Source organism: Melopsittacus undulatus, chromosome 10, assembly GCF_012275295.1.
Source record: "Melopsittacus undulatus isolate bMelUnd1 chromosome 10, bMelUnd1.mat.Z, whole genome shotgun sequence".
NCBI classification, from domain to species: domain Eukaryota; kingdom Metazoa; phylum Chordata; class Aves; order Psittaciformes; family Psittaculidae; genus Melopsittacus; species Melopsittacus undulatus.
This window is the reverse complement of record NC_047536.1, coordinates 25225746-25249779: the sequence shown is the minus strand read 5'-3', so window position 1 is coordinate 25249779 and position 24034 is coordinate 25225746. Positions and strand designations below refer to the sequence as shown.

The 24034-nt window shown below is 41.3% G+C and overlaps 1 protein-coding gene across 4 annotated transcripts; it reads left to right on the top strand.

Annotated features, from left to right (window-relative positions):
* Window positions 1–9377: 9377 nt before the first annotated feature.
* Window positions 9378–23043, top strand: STX16 (syntaxin 16). 4 transcript variants are annotated; one of them, XM_005147545.3, is made up of 9 exons: window positions 9378–9721; window positions 12187–12198; window positions 13438–13545; window positions 14640–14780; window positions 15301–15463; window positions 16414–16505; window positions 17661–17804; window positions 18307–18387; window positions 20735–23043. In XM_005147545.3, the coding sequence occupies exons 1-9, from the start codon at window positions 9587–9589 to the stop codon at window positions 20837–20839; spliced, it is 981 nt and encodes a 326-aa protein (XP_005147602.2). In that variant the 5' UTR covers window positions 9378–9586; the 3' UTR covers window positions 20840–23043. The 4 variants fall into 4 exon arrangements, with proteins under 4 accessions (XP_005147602.2, XP_030903499.2, XP_005147605.2 ...); XM_005147548.3 differs by having other exon boundaries at window positions 9473–9667; XM_031047639.2 differs by lacking the exon at window positions 12187–12198 and having other exon boundaries at window positions 9470–9721.
* The last annotated feature ends 991 nt before the right edge of the window (window positions 23044–24034 follow it).

Sequence of the window (24034 nt, the reverse complement as noted above, 5' to 3'; positions counted from 1 at the left end):
TATAAGGAGGAAGTTCTTTACTGTGAGGGTGGTGAGGTACTGGGATGGGTTGCCCAAGGAAGTTGTGAATGCTCCATCCCTGCTGGTATTCAAGGCCGGGTTGGACAGAGCCTTTGGTGACATGGTTTAGTGTGAGGTGTCCCTGCCCATGGCAGGGGGTTTGGAACTAGAGGAACTTAGAGTCCTTTCCAACCCTAACTATTCTATGATTCTATGATAACAGACCCCAGAAAAAGGGAGATTCTTCCTCTCATCCATCAGCAATTTGTGTCTACTGCCACCCTCACGTGCTTGCTCTGCTGCCAGACCATGTGTGGATTAGATATGTAGTTCTGGGTCCACAACTATTAGCACTCACCGCAGTGATATAGCTTCACAGTTGCTCTATAAACAACATCATTCTGGCACTGGGGCCATGAAAACCAAAACCAACAATGTAGAGCATGAATTCGCCTCTTCCAGGGCTTTGAGCTCTGTAACACAGCTGCCATCTTGCTTAAAAAAAAAAAAAAAAAAATTATTTGGAAACATAAATCGAGAGATAAAGGTAAAGAATCAAATGCAGAGAGCACAGAAAAGTGTTCACAGGTCTCTGTCATGCCTGGACCGCATATCAGGAGAGTTGAGCACAAATGCAGCTCTGTCATTCTTCGATTCAATAGGAATGAACCCTGCTCCTGTGGGGAGGAGGACAGGGGAACTGGCAATCAGTGCAGCAGGGAGACTTTCTGAGCTGGATCTGGAGCCAGACTAGCTATTGGCCAAAGCTGTCTCTGATATAACACTGCCAAAAGCAGTCAGCATTCTTCACCTCCCTTAAGCTTCACCAGGGACAAACCTGGCTGGGTTGTGCTCAGCCTGGATAATCCAGCTGTGGTAGAACCCAAGCTCAGCAAACCCAACAGCCTTGTGGGCACTTGCCAACCTGGCATGTCTGAGTTCCTGAAGCGCAGATGGTGCTGGCCCATGTGTTTCCCTTTCCCTCACCATCCCCAAGCACAACGAGTCAAGCGCCTCACCACAGCGCCTGGGAGACCACGGGCAGGAAGGGATCGAATTCTCCAGTTCTGCCTCAAGCGTGTCACCACATCAGCAGACAACGCCTTTGCCTACTGCCAGTGTGTTGTGTGTCACCTCATATCTCACACAGTACAACACAGACCAGTGATGCAAGTCCCTTTCTGTTGCTAGCCAGCTGGTATTTATGGAGATAGCAACTTCCAGGAAGCCAGGATTTAGGGCACACAAGAGCTGGCGGTGGCACAGAGCCCTTGCTACTGGTGGGTGGGATTCCTTTACCTCTCCCTGAACTCCTGCCAGGCCACTCAGCACATCTCCAGCCACAAGAAGTTTGCAGCTGTTTTGGTTTGAAGCACCAGAGGAGGGGGAGAAGCAGGGGAGGCTCTATCAGCTTTTCTCAGGGAATGCGGTTCAGTTCCTCACACCTCATCTTTGGTCAGGAAACCACAATGGGGATAGGCAAAGCTGCTGAGCCTACTTAGACAGGATACCTCAAAAAAAAACACACGGAGCCAAATTATGTCCCATTCACTTCTCCCAGCTCACCATCTTCCACAGCTATGCTGCAGGGAAAGCAGGTCAGCTTTTGGACCATAACCTTGGCCTTCTGCTATAGAACACCTTCTGGTCTCTCATGTGGTCTTGTTTGCAGTGGTGGGGAAGCCACTGCTGTTAGTTGGGACACTGACGCACCAAGAATAACCCAGATTCAGGAACCCTAAGTCAGACCGTGGTCCTTGCACTGTGTTTCCTGCTGGCTGAGTGGTTCCTATGGCCTCTTCTATGGATTTTAAGCGGGATGCAGTGAAAAGAGGCTAGGGTGGACATTCTCATGTAAGGAAAATGGGTAACCAGCCAGCATGGACTGGAACAGGCTGGATCCAGCCCTCCCTCAGGTACAACAATTTGGACATGGGTCTCTTTCTTTCCTGCAGCTCAGCTCAGGGCTCCAAGAATCCCAGTTCCTCTATGGTCAATGGTGGATGCACTCCAAGCATGAGAATATATGACCACCCCCGCAAAGCACAGCTGAAGGGCCCTGGACCACCTTTCCCGGCAGGGACACAAGGACAGCAGAGCACACAGATGGAGCCATGCACCCTGGAGGCTGCAGAGCCTCCCAGATCAACCTATACATAGCAGCATGGAGGTGGGAGACCAAAATAACTCTCTGCCCACTCTGACCGCTGCTGCCATCATTCATAGTGCATTGGATGATCCTGTCCCAGCAATGGGGGTGAGTGAGGAATTCAGGGCGCAGTTGATTAAAGGGGATAGTCACCCACTGCAGACCAGCTGGAGCCCACAAGCAGCAGCTGAAGGGTCCCGGCTTAAAACCAGCCACAAGGACATCAGGGGGAGGTAAACTAGTTGAATATGGGTTGCATGAGTCATCCAGGGTTGGACATCCATGTCTTCAGAGGGATCAAACAAGGATAGCTGAGAGAAAAACTGATTGTCTGTTGTGGGTTAGCCCATCAGGCAGCGAAATACCACTCAGCCGTTTGCTCAATACCCTCCACAGGGATGGGGAGAGAACTGGATAAAAGGTAAAACTCATGGGTTGAGATAAGACACTTTAATGGAACAGAAAAGGAAGGGGAAATAATAACACTAAAAGACTACACAAAACAAGTGATGCACAATGCAATTGCTCACCACCCACTGACCTATGTCCAGCCAGTCCCTGAGCAGAAGTTTTTTTGTTCAGCATGACATTATATGGCCTGGAATATCCCCTGGGTCAGTTGGGGTGTGCTGTCCTGTCTGTGTCCCCTCCCACCTCCTTGGGCACCCCCAGCCTCCTCACTGGCAGGGCAGCATGAGAAGCTGCAAAGTCCTTAACTTAGCATAAGCCCTGCTCAGCAATAACTAAACCATCAGTGTTTTATCAGTGTTATTCTCATCCTAAATCCAAACCACAAGCACTGTACCAGGTACTGGGAAGAAAATGAACTTTATTCAGGCTGAAACCAGGACCTTGTCAAATCAGCATCACGCTCCCTTGCCTTAGTTTCTTCAAACTGGGAACAATACGACATATTCCTGTGAGGCCTTGTTCTGTGGCATGGAAGTTGACAGATGTGGTAAAAGTGTTTCTGGAGACACTGTAATTCTTTTGTCTGAGCAACAGGAATTAAAAAGAAAGAAACAAGAGTAGTTCCTTTCTGTTCTGCTGTTCCTGCATCCCCTTGTTTTGATTTCACACACAGAATCACAGAATCCCAAGGGTTGGAAGAGACCTCGAAAGATCATCTAGTCCAACCCCCCTGCAAGAGCAGGGTAACCTAGAGTACATCACACAGGAACTTGTCCAGGTGGGCTTTGAATATCTCCAACATAGGAGACTCCACAACCCCCCTGGGCAACCCGTTCCAATGCTCTGTCACTCTTACAGTAAATTTCAGATGTATGGTTTGCTCTTTTTTTCGTTTTCTGTTTTCCCATGATGCTATTGAAAGCAGAAAGGGGATTTCATCATCCCCCCATGGCCGTCCTCAGCTGCAGCTCTGATCCCACCTCCCGCCTGCTTCCGCTAATAAACTTTTTTTGCTTAGTCTAGTTTCCTTCCTTATGCTCTTACATCACCTTTGTACTTATCTCAGATTCTAGCATTTCCCATTTGTAAGCGCCTCTGAGAATAGCAATAAACACCATGTACAGCAGTATCTTGGCACAATACATCAGCCGCAGGCAGCAGTCTTAAGTGACAGAAAACCAGTCTGGAAATGTAAGATTTCTTCCGCAGAGGATACTCATTTGCTAGCCATTTGGCCCAAGTTCAGTAAGAAAAACGGTATTTACAGGTATTCTACAGGAAGATGTAGGCCAAAAAAAGGTGAAGATTCTTGCAACAGGAATCTGCTCTTCTGTGCCCTCTGCTGCTTCCAAATGGCATTGAAAAGGATCATTCCTTTCTCCCTCTTCAGAATGATTTATGGCTAAATGCTATTCGTTATAAAGCAGAGTCAGACTACTTCTATGCAACATAATACTCATCATGTAGACTTTCTGACTAGGTTTTTTTTTACTGTTTCATTGATTATTTTTACATTGTAATGTGCCAAAACCTATTCATGTCTTTATTAGCCTGACTTGTTTCCTATGTTTATGAAAAAGATCTTTCTTTGATAACAGTTGTTTTTGCTGGAATGAATGTCAGACCATGATCTACTATAACAGATCCTTCTGAATTGCCTGCTCTAATTTTATTAGTTGAAAAAAACCCACCTGATTTAAAGAGATAAAACCTTCTGTTAATGGAATATTGCCACTAATTAGGATAACAAGAAAACAGGTATGAGTTGATGGGCATACTGGAGTCTAAGCTTTTCTAAACAAGCACAGGCATCTTTTTCTGGAACAGTCTTCCTTCTCTTTCTGAAGTTCTGTTGCTTTTGGAGAAACTATTTACATTAATCTCCTTATCCATGATTCCCTTGGGAAAATGCTGACCAGCACGCAGCAGCTCCAGATTCAGGTCCTGGGTTTGCTATAAATACCCTGTGTGACCTTGAGCGAGCCACTGTTGTCCTGTGACTTGGTTTTTCCATCTGTAAAATGGCAGTAATGATGAATCTTGTGTTTTATTGCCAGCTCTTACATTATGCATGTCTGCAGGGGAACTGCTCACTAAATCTCTTCATGGCTTGGTTCCTCGTCTATAAAAGAGGAAGAATAATACATCCCTTGTCTACTTATTGTGATTGCAATCTTTTCATGTATGGATGTACTTGAAGTACTAAGGGACTCTGACACGATATGCAAACAACACATTTCCCTCCTATCTTACTTTAGCCATGGTATACTGTTCGACCCTTGAATGTGCGTTTGCAGGGTGGCTTCATGCTAACTCCCCTCAGCACTCCAGCGTATCAGCCCCAGTGTTTGACCTCACAAGCAAAGTTGCTATATTAGTAACTAAACTGATCAGCTTGCACTAAAGCACATGAGAAGCAGTCACAGAGCGTACTGTGCTGGCTAAATTGCAGGGTAACATTCTGTGGTCAATAGCAAACAGCTAGGGGTCAGAAGCATCTTGGATGCACAGTGCTATTTCTGTGGATGAACATCTAACCACTGGTGTATATCCAGCCCCCCAACTTTCACTCAGCTAAAACATACATCCATGACAAGTATCCCATCTTGATCTAAAATCTTTAGATCTTAAGAGACCAATAACAATTTTTTTATGTTTGATACATCAATTTAAATACAGAATATCTTCATGTGACTACTGGAGAGGTATTAGGATAAGCAGAGATATAAATGTCTACAATGAGCAAGCTTTTATCTTTGCTGCAGAGGTGACCTAACACCACAGTGACACAGAAGATTTAATATAGTGCACAGCTGAGGAGAGGAATTTTGCACAATATTAGATGACAGCGTTGTTCCATTGTTTAAGTACCATGGGCATTATTAGCCTGTCACAAGACTGGGGTACAAGCTCATAGACTGTATAACACATCTGCCTTTGAACAAGGTTGACTGTCTAATCACCTATGTGGTACATCTGCCTGTAAACATCAAACTTTTACAGCTGAATTTTGAGTACAATATTCCCCCCAGCCCTCCAAGCAGACACAACAGTCTTTGCTGCCTACCCAGCTTGACGTAAGGCTTGATTCACCTCGTTTGATTGCATTTCAGTAGCAGAGGAGGAGTACAGACAAATCTGCAGGATCCATTCTACCATTTTTCAGTGTGCAGACGCGCAAGGCAACATTTAAGTGTAGAGTAAAAGAGGATAGAGCCCACTTGGAGATGTGAATTTCTATATAATTTACACATTCATTAATTAGGGTCTCTGCATGACCAACTTAATATTCTTTTTCAGATATTCTTCTCTAATTCACTAGATTCTACAAACTGCTGTTATTTTGGTAAAGTTAGATCAATATGAAAAGTCAGTTTGTTCAACTGCAGTTTTCTAGGGATAGTACACATCAACAGTTTGAACCCAGAGGAAACAACAGTTCTCCTCTGCTTGTATTTCCAATGGGTGCGTTCACATTGTGGCTCATCAAAATAAAGAAATTGTGGGCAACTTTGTCTGATTTTCTTTTCAGAAAGTTGGAATATCAAGAGCTGGTTAAGAAAGAAACCAAGGGACTGTCTTAAAAAACTAGCATAAGCGAGTCTTCCTCGCATCTCCCTGCCTTGCAGCACCACCTAGAGAGAGGCTGTGAAAATCACACCCACTGCCAAAACTCGGGAAATCTCCCTGTTCACGGGCCAAATAAATCCTGGTTCAGTGATTAACACACTCTGGAAGCCGAGAGTTTGACAGCCCTGAAGCCTGAAAATCTTCTGCTACGGGATAAAGGCAATAATATGGTCTATTTCACCAAGACACCCTCAATTTCCATGCAGAAAATGCACCTCTACAAATGACAGAGCTGACCCTGCCACTTGGCTGATTTTTCCTCTAGAAACTTTCCTGCAGAAGAACTTTTCTGGCAGCCAAGTGTCCCAGCTGCAAAAGGATGGTGGGTTTTTCCAGGGCAAACTGCACTTAATGGTTCATTAATGCAGCCTTTGGCACAAGCTGATCGTTCAGCCTTCTGAGCAATCAGAAGCCTTCAGAAAACCACAATATTTCACCTCCTCCGTCTACCTGCTCAATTGCTCAAGATAAAATGCCATAGAGATTGATTTTCATCTGATCACTGAAGCATAAGCTCTGTTTGCCCTTGACTTAGCTTGGGTAGCTTAACAGTAGTGATCCAGGGTCTGGACTGCAAGAAAGGAGTTTGAAAGAACAATTTAAAAGCTGTTGTCTTTCTCCAGAAGCCTAATCTAAATGCCACAGTGGTAACTGGAAAGTTCCCATCATTTTGGATCAGACCCTGGCTGTGGGAGGCAGTGGGTGCAGGAATGTGCAAGTGCAGGCAACATTGCTATCCCACTGCTTAGAAAGGACAGCAGAAAAGAGCAGGCATTTTAAAGGCAGGAACACAGAAACTCCAAACCCATGGCAGTGAGCTTCATCATCAAGAAACAACAGTCCAAAAAATTAACAGCATATGCTTAAAAAGATATATTTAGGGATACGTGCTGTCTCAGAAGGGGAAAATATGATCCTTTTCATGAACAGATCGAGCACTACCTTATAATGCATTTGTTTCACCTTGTCACGCCTGCAAGAAAGATATAACAGGACTTCATTCCTCTGAAGGTTAAACATTTTCTTCTAATTTCCAGCCTACATCTACCAATTATCAGACAGAAGAGATCTACTAGCTTTCCTCTGTTTGGAAACTAGTTACCTTTCAAAGTCATCAGGTTAATCCAGCACCTTCAGTAAATGTATGTTGTATTTTAGCCCATTTCTGTCTGCCATCATGTCTGATATTATTCTTTCCTGCTAAATTTATCCAGAAGACTCACATTTTACTTGGATTACACTTTGATTATTTTTCCTCTTTTTAAACACTGGAACAATTTTTCCTGCTCTAGATTGTGTTGGGTTGCTCCTGCAGAGAGGAGGGATGCTGTTATACAGCCAGATAGAATCCTCATAGGCCAGTGCTGTTTGATGTCTGGGTCAGAAATTGGAATATTTCAGTTGAAAGAGACCTATAACCATCATCCAGTCCAAATTATCATCACATTATGATCTCTGTGCTTTGTTCCACTTGGATTAGATAATTTCTATTTCTATGCATTCATTTCCTCTGTGTACATTTCCACTATATATTATGCATTAATTTGTGTCCTGCCTCTCCCTCTTTCATCACTTCTGCCCCTTCTCAACTTCGTCTCTTGCTATGGACAACTGAAGAACATTTTGCTATTTGTTTTAATTTCCTTTGCAAGGTCTAACTCAGCCTTACTTCTGGCACATTTCCCTTTATGCCTACACTTCCTAACTTCTAAGACATAGTTTTCTTTGATTAATCCCTTTTTCCATTCCTTCTATTCCTATTGCTTGTTCCTAATATCCACTTTGAAGTGGTTATTCACCGTGTACAAGTCCCAGATACTTTTTATAGATTAAATTCCAAGCCTGCCCAACATTAAAACCTTTTTAAGCTCTCAGAAATAAGGAAGCAAAAGATGTTTATTTCTGGTATGTAGCAACTTCCAGCACATCAGGCTTCCCATTGGGATTATGTTCTCCATCCAACTGTGTGAGATATTCCAACCAGTTTTTCCGGAGCGTGCATCCAGAGCTAAAAGATCACGAGGCCCACTGACAGCAGGAGAAATTCCTCTTGACCTAAGCCATGGCAGCAGTGCAAGAGCAGACTGGAAGCTCATTAGCTGAAACTGTTCCCATAGTATAAAACCCTGTTACACTAGATTAAAAATTAGCATGAAGAAATGAAGTACGCACATGTATTTCTAAAGCCTTTGTCAGGCAGCCAAAATGAAAACAGATTTCCCCAGACCATGGAAAATGAAATGCATGCATTAGCCCATGTACGAAAGGAGCTCATTTCCTTGCTAGATTCTGGTTTGGGGGTCTCTCCTGCTAAGGCAGAAGGGCTGCTTAAGAAAACTGCACAAATGTCTTATAATAGAAAAGGAATTCTTTTTTTTCTCTTTGTCACTGTAGGAGTCTGCCCAGCGAGTCAGCTAAAACAAGGTAACATTTCCAAACAGTGCGGATGTGATTGCAGGCAGTGCTCCTACCAGATGTGTACATGCTGGTTTGGGGAGGTTCATTTACAGAGGAAGCTCCTGATGGCCACTGTGCAGCAGCTGCCCTGGCTGCGCCGGGCAGTGGCCGCTGCTGTTATCACAGCATCGGGGGGAGAAATCACTCTAGTGCACTTTATCAAAAGCCTCTTTCAGAAAGTCAAACCCCTTGTCATGATTTTTAATGGCTTGTTCGTTTTCAGGGAACATCCTGATTTTTGAGTGGTTGGAGTGAGCAACACAAAAATGCTGAGAGAGGTTTCTGGAAAACACAATTCACTGGAAGCAAAGGAAATTTGGGGAAGGTGTGGCAACGTTCACAACAATAACAACACAAATAAAAGATATCAAAGCATAAATGGTCATGCTACTGTATTGTGCTTTGAACCAAACTTGTGCCTTTTGAGGGTGAACTGAGGATGCTTCACAGCCGTGAGAGGCAGAGCTCCAGCCCAGGGACATGTCTGGAGACACGGAGGATGCCGTCTCCTGGCTCTCATCACCAACGTAAGGCACAACGCGCCGCACACGGCCCTACCAAGCCCGTGTGCCCGTCAGCCCTAAGTGGGGCTCGCCGCCGTTTGGGTTAGAGGTGGGGTGTGGTGTCTGCCCGGACCGCAGGAGGGCCGGAACGCCGGTGCGGCGGCCGCCGGGCCCGGGCGGAGCAGCGTTGGCCAACGGGCGGTCCGGAAGACGTCGAGCGATGCACAACGCGGAAGTGAGCCGCGCCGCTGCTGGGGCTGCGGTCGGATCCGGGGGGGATGGATGGGGCCGGCTGCCGGCGGGGCCCGGTGCTCTGAGCCGCCGGCGGGGCCTCGCCGGGAGCGGCCGCAGACGGCCCGCGGGCCCCGGGCTGAGCTAGGGCCGGGGGCCCGGCAGCGAGGCGCAGGGCGGCCGCGGGGCCCCGAGGCGATAGGCCATGGCCACCCGGCGTCTAACGGACGCGTTCTTGTTGTTGCGGAACAACGCGGTGCAGAGCCGGCAGCTGCTGGCCGAGCAAGTGAGTAGTTTCGGCTCCTCCAGCCCTCTGAGTTCACGTAGCATGGCTGCTGCGGTGAGTCTCCTCCCTTCATCCTTCTGTACCCCGCTGCGCTAGGGCTGCCAGGCAGTCGTGCCCTGTGCCCGCTCCTCCCGTCTGTCCCCAGCCTCCCCCTGGCCCGTCCCGGGTCTCCCCAGCGCCTCCTCTGAGCCCTCTCCTCAGAATCCCACCGTCCTCGCTACCTCCCCCTCTCCCCTCTCTCCCCAACTCGTTATACCCTTTTCCCACTACTTCACGTAAAATGAATAGAAGAGATCTGTCTTGTGCTGATCATCTCTATTCACTTCATGAATAATAAATACAGTTATTGTTCTAATAACTTCATGTTAGCATTGACATGAGGTTTTTTGTTCATTGCGCTTTTTGAACTTTCCCCAAAGAAAAAAAAAATCCAAGTTATTTCATAGACTAGAACTCTTCTATTCACTTCAGTGTGGGCACTGTTAAATACACTAGTGTAGATTATTCCCATTGCTTGAATTTTTCCATAATTTGCTCTGATGTTCATTGTCCTTTTTATTTTTTCCCCCAAATACAAGTAATACTGAAAGTCCTCTGTCAGAGAGGGGAGGCAGGAGGTTCTAGAGTAAATCCTCATTGCAGAAACTTCAAAAAGTCATTTGGTCAGAGGTGGCTTATGCAGCTTCTTCTAAGGCTTGAGCCAGTCAGCCTGTGATGGACTGCTCAGTTCTGCTGGGCTTTTCACACTTTCCATTCAAACCTACCATTTATCTGTAATAGGCACCAGTATATATCTGCTGTCAGTCTAGTCATTCTGAATTACTTTGCATTAATCTATTTTTGTTAGAAAAAGCAGTACTTTATGCTGCAAATTTTATTTCAACTGATGAATTGCTCTTGAATGGTCTTTGTTCATTGTTAACTCTATTACACTTGTGACTAACAAGCTACGTATTAAATTGTATTTGCAGAGCACGAGATGTCAATAGTAATGTGTATTATACATGTTTAATTTGGCACTGCATTTACTTCTTAACATGTTTTTTTTGCCAATAGCAGTATCAGTTCTTTAGATCCTTGGATTTTAAAAAATGCCACTGAGTAAAATTAGTGCTAAACTTATATACAGACTACTGAGCACTGAAACTACACTTTTTCACAACAGTGAGTGCAGTAGCACTTAGCACTTGCATAAAACGTTTGTTTGCAGTGTTCATTAATAGTAATTGAAGCCATTTTCTAGGATGCTCATTCAAACGTAAGGAAAGGTAGCCGTGATTGGAAATTAACCCCCTTGTGCAGGGGATGAAACTAGTCAATGACTCAGTCTTGATCCCAGTGGACAGTTGGGAGTTCTGTAGTTGCCACAAGTGTACTGTTTTAGCAAGAAGTGTAAAAATGGTAGTGGGAGCTATTCATTTTCCATGTTCCTAAGGTGCTTATCACTGGTTTTAATGGTGCTTACCACTCTTTCCTCTTGGGTGGTATCCCCAGAGCAGAGCTGCTTCATGCCAGCAGGGCAGTGTTGCAAATTCTAGTTCATATGCTTTGGCTTATCTTAGTTTGGTCTCCAGGCTTCTCCTGAAGAAATCCTTTACTGTGAGAGCTGTCTGCATTCTGCCCTGGAAGGTGCATTCTAGTGTGGACAGTCAACCACTCCTTAAACTCAGATAATCATTCTTAACAGTACAGTCCCATCTCAGAAGCTTGGTATAGGATAAAAGAGATCATTAGTTGAAGCCTGTTGCTTTGTTTAACCACAATAATTTTGTCCTTGTTCTAGATCTGACGTGCTTGCTTTGTTAATCTTTTAGTGAAATACTCTATTGCTCACACATACAACATACACCTATAGTACAAAGACTGATGAATGGAGAAGTTGCCTTTTGTATTTTTTCACATGTATTTGGATTAATGTTACCTGAAACTGGGGCATAATTGAAGTATGTCCATAAGTGAACACATACTACATTTGCTTTCGCTTTTTGTCTTTTGCTCTCTGTTTTATCCTGTTGTAACTGGGGTGTTTGTCAATAAATGTCTTACAAAAGCTTGTATGTGCATCCTCCAATCATAACCAAACCTCTTAACTCACCAATGGATGTTTAATACTGCAAATTGCCCTTGCTGTCGCACTTCAATATGTTCTATTGCAGTTTTTCTCCCTGAAATACTAGTAATTAGAAACTTCACTGTGCAGTTACTTTGGAATACAAAACAAGCTCTTAACTTGATCCCTTACGTGCTGTCCGTTTACCAAGCAACTGAAATACTTTCTTTAAAACTTAGTGCATCGAGCAAAATGCTGACTTAAAAAGTACAGTACCATGATGTATTTATTGAATTGTCATGTTTTAAAAGCCAGATAGTTTTGTTCTTGGTAAACCATCATGCTTAAATAAATCAGTATTTTCTCAACTGACCATACCCTATATCTGCCCTATGTCTCTTTTTTATTCCCTTTTACCTTTTGCTGCCTCTAACTGGATGGGGCTGATGGGATCCACAAATCACTTCAGGAGCTGGATGAGGTATTGTTTTTTGCATTGTTATTATGCCATAGTGCATCAAGTGTACATCGTTGAGCCAAAATGTTCCTTTCTTTATTCTTCCAGTTTATTAAATTTCATTATATAGGATGAAGTGTCTCTGTGTACAGTCGAAGAACAAGGCTGCATAAATAGTTTTGTGATATAATGTTACATTAACAGATACATGTATGAACTAGTCTGGCTTACTGTTTACATTGGGGATATTGTGACTTTGTACAATTACGCTATTAACTACTTTTTGTGCTATATATAAAGTGTACAAACTGTTGCTCAGGAAAAAAGGTCAGGGATGAAAATGGGCTTTCAGGAAAGAATTCCTTTTAATATTCAAAAAATACACCCATCTGTAACTGCTGTACATCAGCGTGCATCAGTCTGCAATCGTGTAAACATGTGATTTGTTGTACCCGAGTTACTCAAATTATGACTATTACTTGGGATAAAGGGTTTCTTTTACTTCTTCCCCATCTCCAGCCCTCCTGTAGCTCTGTGGAAAGCTGTGTATAAGCTGGATGGCACATTGCCTTATTTACTCTCTGGCAATCTTTGGAATTTCTTGGAGAATTATCCCCCTATCTTCCTGCCGGTTTCTTTGCCTCAGGCCGTATAGCTGAAGTAGCAAGCATGTATCATAGGGAAGTGCAGATTGGTCACTGCCTTGGCTATTAACTTGCAGTAAATAATTGAACAATTTTAGCTGCATGTCAGTTTGCAAGAGTGTTTGTTCCTCAGCTGCCTCATAGGTGAGTGTCTGTCTAAATGCAGCACTGGTTGAGAACAATCACAGGATACTATTTTTCTCTCTTGGAGATATAATAAATGTTTTTATTTGGAAGTTTTCCCAAGTGTGATTTTCAAACTTTCCTGGCCCAATATAAACCACGCAGTACCGCTGATGAGAGATCCCTTGGCTGTTAATCATTATCTAATGTACCAACATCAGAATTATTTGAATTCTCACTGCACTACCATATTTTCTCCTTGAAAATTTACCAAGAACTTAGTCTAAGAGAAACTTTCCTCTTTCAGATGCTGTAGGAAGTGGGAGGATGTAGGCATATAGGGACAAACCAAGAGATGTGGAGCTTGATCATACCTGCATCATGCACAGGTTTTTGAGGTTAATTTTTATGGGAAGGCATACATGCATTTTTTCCTAGTGCTCAAGGATTTGGATCTAATTTAAGTAAAATTAATTTGGTGTCTTATCTTCTGCAGCTTGCTGATGATCGCATGGCACTAGTGTCAGGAATAAGTTTAGATCCCGAAGCAGCAATCGGAGTAACAAAACGTTTACCTCCCAAATGGGTTGATGGAGCAGACGAAGTAAGTTGTATGGCAAACAAGAGTTTGATTTCTCCTATAGGGTTACATTAGCATTGTCAGTTACGTTCTTAATACTGTAAGTTTTATGATAAAGTAGCATTAGAAGCAAGATTGAAATCTTGTGTTTTCTAAACTGACACCTATGTTTAGAGGAAAATATCAGGCAAGCTGTGACTGATTATCTGGAACCATAGAATGCAAATGGAATAAAGGAAGATTAGGGCCAGAAATTCCAGCAGTTTGGGCGTGCATCTCAGTGGAGCCCAGTATTAACGGTACACAGGGACCATTAGAATAAATATGCTGAACATTTAGCCTTGAGACTGCAGGAAGTTCCTAAATTCCTTAGCAAAGTGGTTCTCAATTTGAAACTTAAAAGGAAGGACATGGAAAAATTAGCCCTTCCAGTAGACTTTTTGTTTGACCGCATTGAGGGGATCATTATAATTTTATCATTATATAATGATAAAAATATTGATGGCTTGGCTTCATGAGCAGAGATTTTGGGAAGGGCTTTAACCACGCTTACTTCAAGCACAATGACCAAGGGCAAGTGGGATACGCAAATCTGGTTTGAAAAGGGTGCTTAGGCAATCAGGAAGTGTCTGACCAGGACTGTCATCTCCTGAGTAATCTCGAGCTACCCATGTGCTGGTCTGCCCGCATGCAAGGATCGATCTGCAGCTCCCCATGCACCTTGTCACCTACTGATTCGACCCTCACCTGTCCATACTGACAAGTGAGAGCGAGCCCTGCCAGCCTGCGCAGTGGATTTTTTAGGTGAGGCACAGCTTGTGCAGAACTGGCCCCGATAAAAATATTGTTTCAATTTAATGAAGCGTATTTGAAAACAGCAGTCTTGCCTTAAGATTAACAAGAGTAGGTTTAAAAAGTAGCAAATTCATATATTCTCACAGTATATCAGTGTATTCAGTTACTACTTAGCTTTTTATGTGTTTAGGTTTTTTTAATGGGCTTTGGCCTGCTTTTTATGTGATACAGATTTCTTTCCATTGTTTTTGTCTGGCATTTGTCAGAACCTTTTTCTATGAAATATCAGCCAAGTCATTTCATTGTTTGTTTTTCTGGTTTAGATTCAGTATGATATCACCAGAGTTAAACAGAAGATGAAAGAATTAGCCAGTCTTCATGATAAACATCTAAACAGACCGACACTGGATGACAGCAGTGAAGAAGAACGGGCGATAGAAATAACAACCCAAGAGATCACACAGGTACAGAGTGCTTTCAGTTCTGAACCTACAGCCTGACATATCTGCAGTGCATCTTGATGAGGCAGTGGTTCCCTCTGAGTAAAGCATTTCTTTTATAATCAGTATTAAAGTGAGCCAGAATTCCTGGGCTCTGTGCTTGGTACTGTACTCACTGTCTCAGTGAACTACTCAACAAGTTATTTAACCTCCCTGTTCTTTTACTGACCCGTTTGCTTCTCTACTTGGAATAGGATTGGCAGACTTAATCAAATCACCTTTTCAGATATCTTGAAGAAATACATATGTATGCAAATGTCTCTGGGCAGAAGTAGTTGTGTTATTGTACTACCCTGTTAGCTTTAGGTTGCCTGTTCATGTATGTTCTGTGTTTCCATACTTTTTAAACACTGCACTGAGCAGTAAGAAAATTATTCTTAAAATCTGGGAATCAAAACATTAGTCTTCTATTTGGAACTTTTGCAATGTGGTACTTAAAGTGTGTGTTGTTGGGTGTGTTTTACTAATAGAATTGTTTTCTCAGTTATTTCACAGATGTCAGAGAGCAGTCCAGGTCTTGCAGAGCAGGTCACGTAGTTGTACAGAACAAGAAGCACGTGTTCTCAGGAATGTAGTGTCTTCCTTAGCACAGTCCCTTCAAGAGCTGTCCACTAACTTCAGGCATGCACAGTCTGACTATCTCAAACGTAAGCATAAGAGATACAGTAGTACATGAGATACGATAAAATACATGGGCATCTTCTGTGGAAACCACTAACTAAGGTGTGCTGATTTTCTTGGTTGGGAAAACTGAATAACAAAAAGGTTAAATGATGCACACAGGATTACCAGAAGTTTATTACAGTGGGGGTTAGAATTTGGGAGTTTCTGGTTCACAGCCCATGTTCAGACTGCTTTATTCTGCCTCTCTTTCATATTGCTAAAGGAGAAACTTCACAGTTAAATATATCAAACCTGGTGTATTTCATCCATCCACATTTTTAATGCATGGTTGCTTCTCCAGTTGTGGTCTGCAAAGCTACTTCTGTTAAACTGGTGAAGCAGGCATTGGTCAACAGACACGATATCTGCTGTTGATTGGCAGTCTGTGATAGATAAAGCTTCAAAAGGTAGTTAAAGATAAAGAAACTGTATCCATAAAGAGATTAGAAGTGGAATATTCTCTGCTAAAAAATCAAAACTGTGTGTAATTCTGTTTTCAACTAAGTAAGATTAAAGTAAACCCGGGAGAAACCCACAGCAATTTGATGTTCAAATTTAATACCGATAAAAGTGTATCTACCTGTGCCATTTAAACCATGGGAGGAAGAACTGAAGATCACAGTTCAGACAAGGGATGTTCCTAAGAGAATGTGTTAGAAAACAGCCTCAAGTGATCACACTTGAAGGCTTTTAACTCAATTTTTTTAACTTCCTAAAAAGCAATAACTTAAAATTACTGATTTAATACTCTTGTAAGTTGGGTTGAATTTGTTATGATTTGTTGAATAGTAAGCCAGTTAAAATTTAGATACTGCTATTTGTCATTTATTAGCCAGATTGTTCTTTCTTGTGCTTTTCTGTCTGGTGCTTCAGACCTTACTCTTGATTTTAGTGTGCATAAATATTATGTTCAAACATAGTTTGTCTTTCACAGGCATGAAAAGTAGAGAAGAAAGATCCAAACACTTCTTTGACACCTCAGTCCCACTGATGGATGATGGGGAGGATGATACGCTTTATGATAGAGTAAGTTGTTACAACACAAGTTGAATACAAAGAAACTTTAATGTACCTTTAATCATAGTATGAAAATATCAAAATGGTATGTCATGAGCAGCAAGCTACGTGGAAATTCTGTTTCTGCAGATTTCTGTGATGCATTTTCCTAACTAGTATTGCTGTTGTGATTGTGCTATCAGCCTCAGTGCTGCAGTGTGAGGGAGCTCAGTTTGACTACTGAATTCTCTTTACCTGATTGACAGGCACTAGAAGGTCTGTAAATACAGTGATGTCCTTTATCATACCATCTTTCTGGTCAGATGCAAGAGTAATTGCTAGAAAAGTGTGTGATTCTGAGTTTGGATGGAAGGTGACATTCTTTAAAGTGAACTTTCAAGTGTAACCAAAGATTTTCAGTATTACAGGCTGTTGCAAATAATGGCGTAGTGATTTGTTTCTGCACAGTTAAGTTGCTGTGTTGGAGAGCTGTACCAGACCCACTTTGTTTTACTTTGTTGTAGATTTTGGGGATTGCATTTCTAAGCAATGGTAGGATCTGTTCTAATGTGTCCTATCTAATAGTGCCACAAAATACTATTAACTATAATGCTTAATGTTTAACTGAAAACTTACCGAAAAAATCAAGACAGTTTTTCAGCTAATCTTGTGTATAAGAGATTTTTCACTTGTTTCTAAATAAGAGTTATGGGGGAAGGATAATGTTCGGTTGTGAATGGCATTGGGAGACAAAACCAGTAAGCTCCCTATAGTTTATTAAAAAATAATCAGAATTGCTGCTGTGTCTTTACACATTGGCATAATAGGACTCTGGAACCCAGATCAATCAGTCAGTATTCTGTAACTACTAGACACTTGTATGTATTGGTTTTGTACTCTAATAAAAACATTGCTTTAGGACAGATTGTATTTTGAAAAGTTGTTCATGTGTTTGGGCAGGATGCAAGATATGTATTTTCTCTGCTCAAGCTATAAATAGCTGTCTGTGTTCTTTTAGTGACCCCAAAACTGTCTTCAAAATACAATTCTTTTTCTTAGATACGGGTCTGCTAAGGATATTCCAAAAGGACTGTTGTGTTACAAAATCTTACAATCCTTATAATGATTTCTAGCATTGTCATGCTGTTAATGTCAGTTCAACATACAAATCTTTTATTTCAACAGGGTTTTACGGATGACCAGCTAGCACTGGTGGAGCAAAACACATTAATGGTGGAAGAGCGGGAACGAGAAATCCGTCAGATTGTACAGTCAATCTCCGATCTCAATGAAATATTTAGGGACTTGGGAGCAATGATAGTAGAACAGGTACATTGACATCACAGTGTTAGTAAGAAATAAGAGCTTTCTCATAGTGTTAAGGTTTCTGGACTCCTCCTGTTGTAACATCCTGTTTTCATGTGCTTCTCGCTTTTCTTAATTTACCTCTTCAGGCTAAGATTTCCTCTGCTTGAAATCTGGCAAAAGAAGAGTTAATGTAAATAAATACATACATAAAAATTCAAGTGGTTATAGTTGGTAAGCTAAAATAATAGAATGCAAAAGTTCTGTGCATATTTCTCACAACTGAACTTGAAGTAAGGTGATTATTAAGAGCAGAGATGTGAGATGGTGACAGCTGCTAGTTAGGCATTGAGCAAGGAGTTTGTTTAGTGAAGTTTCAGCCAGTTCTTCCATAAAAGTTCATAGTTTACACAGATCATTAGCTGTTTTCTGTGAGCATTGTTAATGACTTTGCTGCTCATAATAAAAATTACTTATGAAGTTCATTTAGGTTCAGTTTGGTGCTCATTCTCTCCATTTTATTCAGGGAACAGTTCTAGATAGAATTGACTACAATGTTGAACAGTCATGTATGAAAACTGAAGAGGGTCTAAAACAGCTACATAAGGTAAGCTGGCAGAATACTTAAGCTGCTTTGCATATCTAATAATATTTTATCATTTAATAGCCATTAAGTTATTCGGTTGTTTTTTAACTGGACATCATCCCTTTCAGAAATGGTTGCTGTGCTATATAAAACGTCCAGCTGCACTGTAATAGGAGCTTTCTGTGTAACTTCTGTTAATGTTGAGCTCGATGCCAAGTGTTAATTTCTGAAATAACTTTCTTTAGTTATCGATGTGATGTTTGTATTGCTGACCTGGATGGTTGTATCTGAAATTCTTTCTCTGTTTGGAGAGCCCAGCACTTGTGAAATAAGACTGGTTATTGGGTACCTCATCTTAGATTTCAGTGAGTTGATACATACTCATTTGAAAACATTATCTCAATAATTTGAGCATCAAGAATACTTTTTAATGTTTTCTCTTACCATCTGTCACATGTTAGAAGTTAGGTTTGGCCTTATGCTTTTAATGGGAAGTTTTTACTGTGAACATCTGAAAAGTCTGAATTGGCAGCAGAACAGAGAGTCTTGTGGTTGGTTTGTTTTGTTGGCTTTTTTGTTTTGATTTTAAGCTAAGTTCTGACTTGTTAGCTCAGTTCAGTCCTTCCTTTGCTGGACATTGAGTAAGAGATTTATGCAAAAGCCTCTTAAATAAAACATTCTGTTTTAGAAACGTGGACACCCTATTACTACACTCAAATTCTCCATATTTTCATAGACTTTTAATATATGGAGAGCCAAAAAGTACCGTTTGAGGAAAAGTGGAATAAATTGGTTATAGGTTTATTCTTATAGATAAAAGTAAACTGAAGATCACTAAAATAAGGTATTGACCATTGGTGAATAAAGCTTAAAGGAATTGCAAGCGATTTGCACAAACTGAACTGGAAATAAATTAATTAGTTGGAACCAATTCTATTTCTAGTTAGTGGTAGTTGATGAATCATCATCAAGCCCCTAAGTGGACTGTTGGCTGACTAGAGTATGGGATTCTGATGCAATATATACCTGTTTTCAGTACAGCATACCAATTTCTTCACCTATCATGGAAGACACACACAGAGGTCTGAATAGTAATATCAAACACAGATAGCTTGCTATTTCTAATACTGTAGGTAGCTTTATTCTGTTTTAGTGTCTTGAACATAATGAATAAGAAGCAAAAAGCAACACTTTCTTTAGCGCTGTTCCCAGACTAAAGTAAAAAACACAGCAGTGCACCAGCTACTAAGAAGGAGAAAAATTACTGCTACTTCTGAGCCCAGGATATATCTCTAATGTAATTTCTCTTTTCTGTTTTGATTGGCATAATTACTATGAACTACTGAGACAGCACTTTCACAGGAACAGTATTAACTCACTGCAGAAGGCTGGTGATAACAAATCACTAGTTATCAATTCCTGCTTCACAGGAAAATTGAAATCAGTTGTGATACTTTGTCAGGCTTTGATGCTTGCAGCCTAATTAAGTAAATAATCACAGAGGTTGAATGTTACATAGTCTCAGGTCAAAACCTCTTTAGCAGATCTGATCATAAATAATTGCTTTCTAAGGACTTTAAAGGAGAAGAATTAATATTTTTTCCCTTTAAATTTTGAAGGTTTGTTAATTTAAAAATAATTAAATGCAAGTTTTGTTATGCTTAGCTTCTATTAGCGGACTTTCATTTGGGTTTTGGAGTTTTCTCCACATTGCCTCCTTTTAATTCCCCTGAGAAAAAGAGGAAAGGGATGAGAAAATGTGGTTAGAAGAAAGGAGTGAAGCAGAAAACTGAGAACCAAATAAAAAATAAAGCTTTCAGTTATAACTGAAATTAAATGAAAATGCACAGCTGCATCAGGTACAACAGAAATGCCTATTAAAGAATGAAGTTTTGTTGTGAATTTTCATGTCCTTCACATATACAGGAATCTATACCAGAAAAATGAGTTAAAACACCTTTCCAGTTTTTACTCTTCAGACTTTCACATACCAGGTGTTCTTCCAAGTGAAGTATCATCCTGTACATAGAAGCTCATGTGTCCTGTGGAGGCACAGGGCCCTCTATAGTACTGCTGAGAAGAAATCACTGTAAGGTTGCTTAACCAACATGAGGATGCATTCTTCTTTATAGAGTCTGCTCTTTGAAACAGATAAATGTGATGTCAGTGTACACTTACCTTCACTGGAACCTGCAGTGTGGACCAGAGTTACTTTGTGAGAGTTGTTTGCAAAAGACATTGTAAGATGTGTCAGGATGCCAAAGAACAATTCTGAGATACATGCTCTTTCCTTGCAAGGCTCTTGTTTAGTGTACTTCATAGCTTCACAGAAATCTAGGTATTAACTATTTCTTTTCTGTTTCTATAGGCAGAGCAGTATCAAAAGAAGAATCGGAAGATGCTTGTTATTTTAATTTTGTTTGTTCTAGTAATTGTCCTTATTGTTGTTCTTATTGGTGTCAAGTCACACTAGGTATCATTTAATTTTCTCATTTTTGGAGTTTCTGTGAACTTTCTTCCCCAATGTGAATGGATGGACCTGCACTCCAGAAAGCTGCCTTTGAATGTATAAGCCCTTGTGGTGCAAAGTCTGTGCAATGTTTCTGTAGAATTCTTTGAAGTCCGAGTTTGGTGGTCTGTGAGGTGTTTGTAAGGATTATATGGAAAACGTCAGGAACTTTGGTACTCCCACACAAATAATTTGGTGCTTTATGCAGAGCTATTTGGAAATCCAGTACTTAAAAATAATTTCAAAATTGAAGCTTACCAGTGAGTACAGTAATTAGTGTGTTACTGTGAACAAAAATGTGTTGTCTGCTGTATTCTTATGTCACAATTGTTACAGGCTTCAAATTTAAACCATGTTACTGAGCCAGGGGCCTAGATAACAAAAATGGATCTAGATGAAAAATAAGGCACAAAAATGTTTGACTTTAATCTCCTTTCTTCCAGACTCAAAAACTCCAGAGAACTGCATAGACAGCTAAAACAGAAAGCTTTTAGCTACCAGAGTGTAATCCAGCCCCTGTGATCTTAATTTAGATACTGCACCATTACTAAGAATCAGAGTCGTACTTGATCTTGTAAATAACAAGATCTAATCAGTGGCATAATTTAACACATTTAGTTAATTAAAACATTTTCTGAGCTTGAGTAATCATGGGAAGGTTCTTCCTCACCAGAATGATCAGATTTTTTTTTTCATGTACCTTTTTTTACTTTAAAGTACAGACATTACATTAAAGCAGTGAAGTTAAACCTAAAAAATGGAGTAGAAAGCTGAAAAGAGAATCCCAACCTGACCCACTGTAGTGGGTATCAGATTTTAGTTGTTGTATAAGCTGTTTATTTTACAGTGCATCTGTCCTATGTGTTACGGGTTTTATATAAGAACTGACTTTGCTACGTGTTATACTGCATCCATTTTTCCTGACAGAAGGTTTTCTTTCACATGTCTGCCTGAAAGAGGACATGTTTATGGTCTTTTACTGACTGAGAGGTGTCATGCAAGTGACACGTTACTAGGCCTTTGGTAGAGAATCTGGGGGGGTTTTCACTGTTTTTTGTCAGTGGAAAACTTTACTGTAGGCCATAAAAGAGAAATTAGGGCCACATCAAAGTAATAGAACACTCATTTAATTCAGGCCTGAAGTGGTGTGCAATTGTAGAGGCCTTGTCTTATTATTTTTAATATGGCTTTTCTGTAGGGGTTTTTTTGTTCCCCAAAGGGGCTGTAACTTCATTTTCTGATTGATAGTGCTCCCCATAAACTTGCAGAGATGCTCTGCTCAAAGCCCCTGAAATGCAGTTTTATAATACTATAATATAAATGTATATGTTGCTTGCCTTGAATTTATTTTTATTAAGGAGGACTTAAGATGAGGCTTTAAACTGATGGTGTAGGAATGAACCTGAAAGTAAAGACTACAAAGATGTGAAAGCCTTGGCTTCTCATGAAAAGCTTTGTACCACTCTTGTTACCTCTAGACAAAGGGGATGTTGGACTTCCTAAACTGCCAGTTCAAACCCTTGATTAAATTCAGAAGTTGGTAAAAGAAAGAATGATGCTTGTAGTTGGGTGTGCAGCTCCCCTGTTCTGGTAATGGATCTTTTCAATGATCATGAGTAAAACTACTGTTTCCCTTGTGTGCTGTATGCATCGGTTGGTGTGAAGCAGCATATTGCTATAATTTAATATACTGTATTTGCAACTTTCTCCCTAACATGAGATCGTGTTATTTATTTCTGTCTTGACTGGTGCTTTTGACCTTTTATCATGGCTAATGAATTCAGAGAAGTAATAAAACACTTCCAGCCTAATTGAGCAATTACTCATTTTTTTAAGAAGGTATAGACTGAAACATACTTGTGTGGTGTTAATGCTTCCATTTAGTTCTTTATAACTAAATGAAAGTGGCAGTGACATAGACTATCTTTGCAGAAAAAAATAGTCACTTTCTGTAGCACGATGTAGCTTGCATTGTTAAAGATGCATGATTTATGCCCATGGTATCTTAACACCACTGAAGTAACTGGCTACATATTTTCTATACAAATTCTGTAAAAGGAAGTGCGTTTTTAATACGCATCAGACGAGGTTAAACCCTGTTGTAAAATGTCCTGTGTAACCTGAGCTGGGATTTGTTGAAGCTGATTATATTGAGTAAAAAAAAAAAATCAACTGCAACAGGCTTCTAAATCATTGCAGATGTCTCACTTGTGAGTCAGTCTAAGTAACTGTCCCCAGCTCAATCAAACCCTTATGCTGCTCTTTGTAAGAGTTATCTCCACATGGTGTGCTGCAGTGGGGGTCCTGTCTGCCACTGGGCCATGAAAGCTGCTGCAAGTGAGGAGCGGTTGGGCTTTACTAGTGGCTGCTGACTACTCAGGTGTCACTGGAGCTGCCTGAACCTACTGACTGCGCTGCTGTCCGCCTCGGAAGCATCTCTGTGCGCTGCTGCAGGGAAAGCTGGTGCACTGTTCTGCAGATTGTGGCCTCTTCATGCTTACTGGATTCTTCCTGGATTGTATTTCACTTCCGATTCCTTACAAAGGAACACAACAGCAATGGCAGAGCATCTGCCAAGAATCTGTGGCGCCTGACCTGGTGGGAATAACCTATAAAGCTGTTGGCTTGAGCAGGATTTCTCCTCTGTTTCTGTAATTTTTATTTCGGTGTATGTTTCATCTGATATTTAACTTCATGAGGGAAAAAAAAAAGGAATTTAGCTTTTTCCATCATTATCCCTTTGTAACTTCTTCACACTTTCAAGATGCAGACTTTCCATCCCAAAATGGTATTATGAACGACGAGTATAGACTTTTATAGACTGATTTGAGTTGGAAAGGACCTTAAAGCTCATCTAATTCCAACCCCCTGCCACGGACAGGGACACCTTCCACTAGAGCAGCTTGCTCCAAGCCGGGGTCCAGCCTGAGATAGCTGAGTTAGTACTCGGACCTTTCCCTCTCCGTGCGGTTGGGTGCGTGCAGTAGGATGAGCACCTTCCCCAGGAGCATGACCGGGTGTTATTACCCTTTTCCTCTATAACCCCTGATGTTCCCTTGCGCACTCCGAAACCAGGGTCAAACACAAAGCCCTGGCACGACGCCTTTTCCCAGGACACAGCTCCCAGCACAGAGTGCGGGAGCCCAGCTGCGAGGAGCG

Bases quoted from the DNA above. Each gene is read 5' to 3' on its own strand.
- STX16 (XM_005147545.3), top strand. From the start codon at position 9,587: ATGGCCACCCGGCGTCTAACGGACGCGTTCTTGTTGTTGCGGAACAAC. The intron at 13,546-14,639 runs GTAAGTTGTATG...TTTCTGGTTTAG, and splicing joins GGGTTGATGGAGCAGACGAA to ATTCAGTATGATATCACCAG. The intron at 17,805-18,306 runs GTACATTGACAT...CATTTTATTCAG, and splicing joins GAGCAATGATAGTAGAACAG to GGAACAGTTCTAGATAGAAT.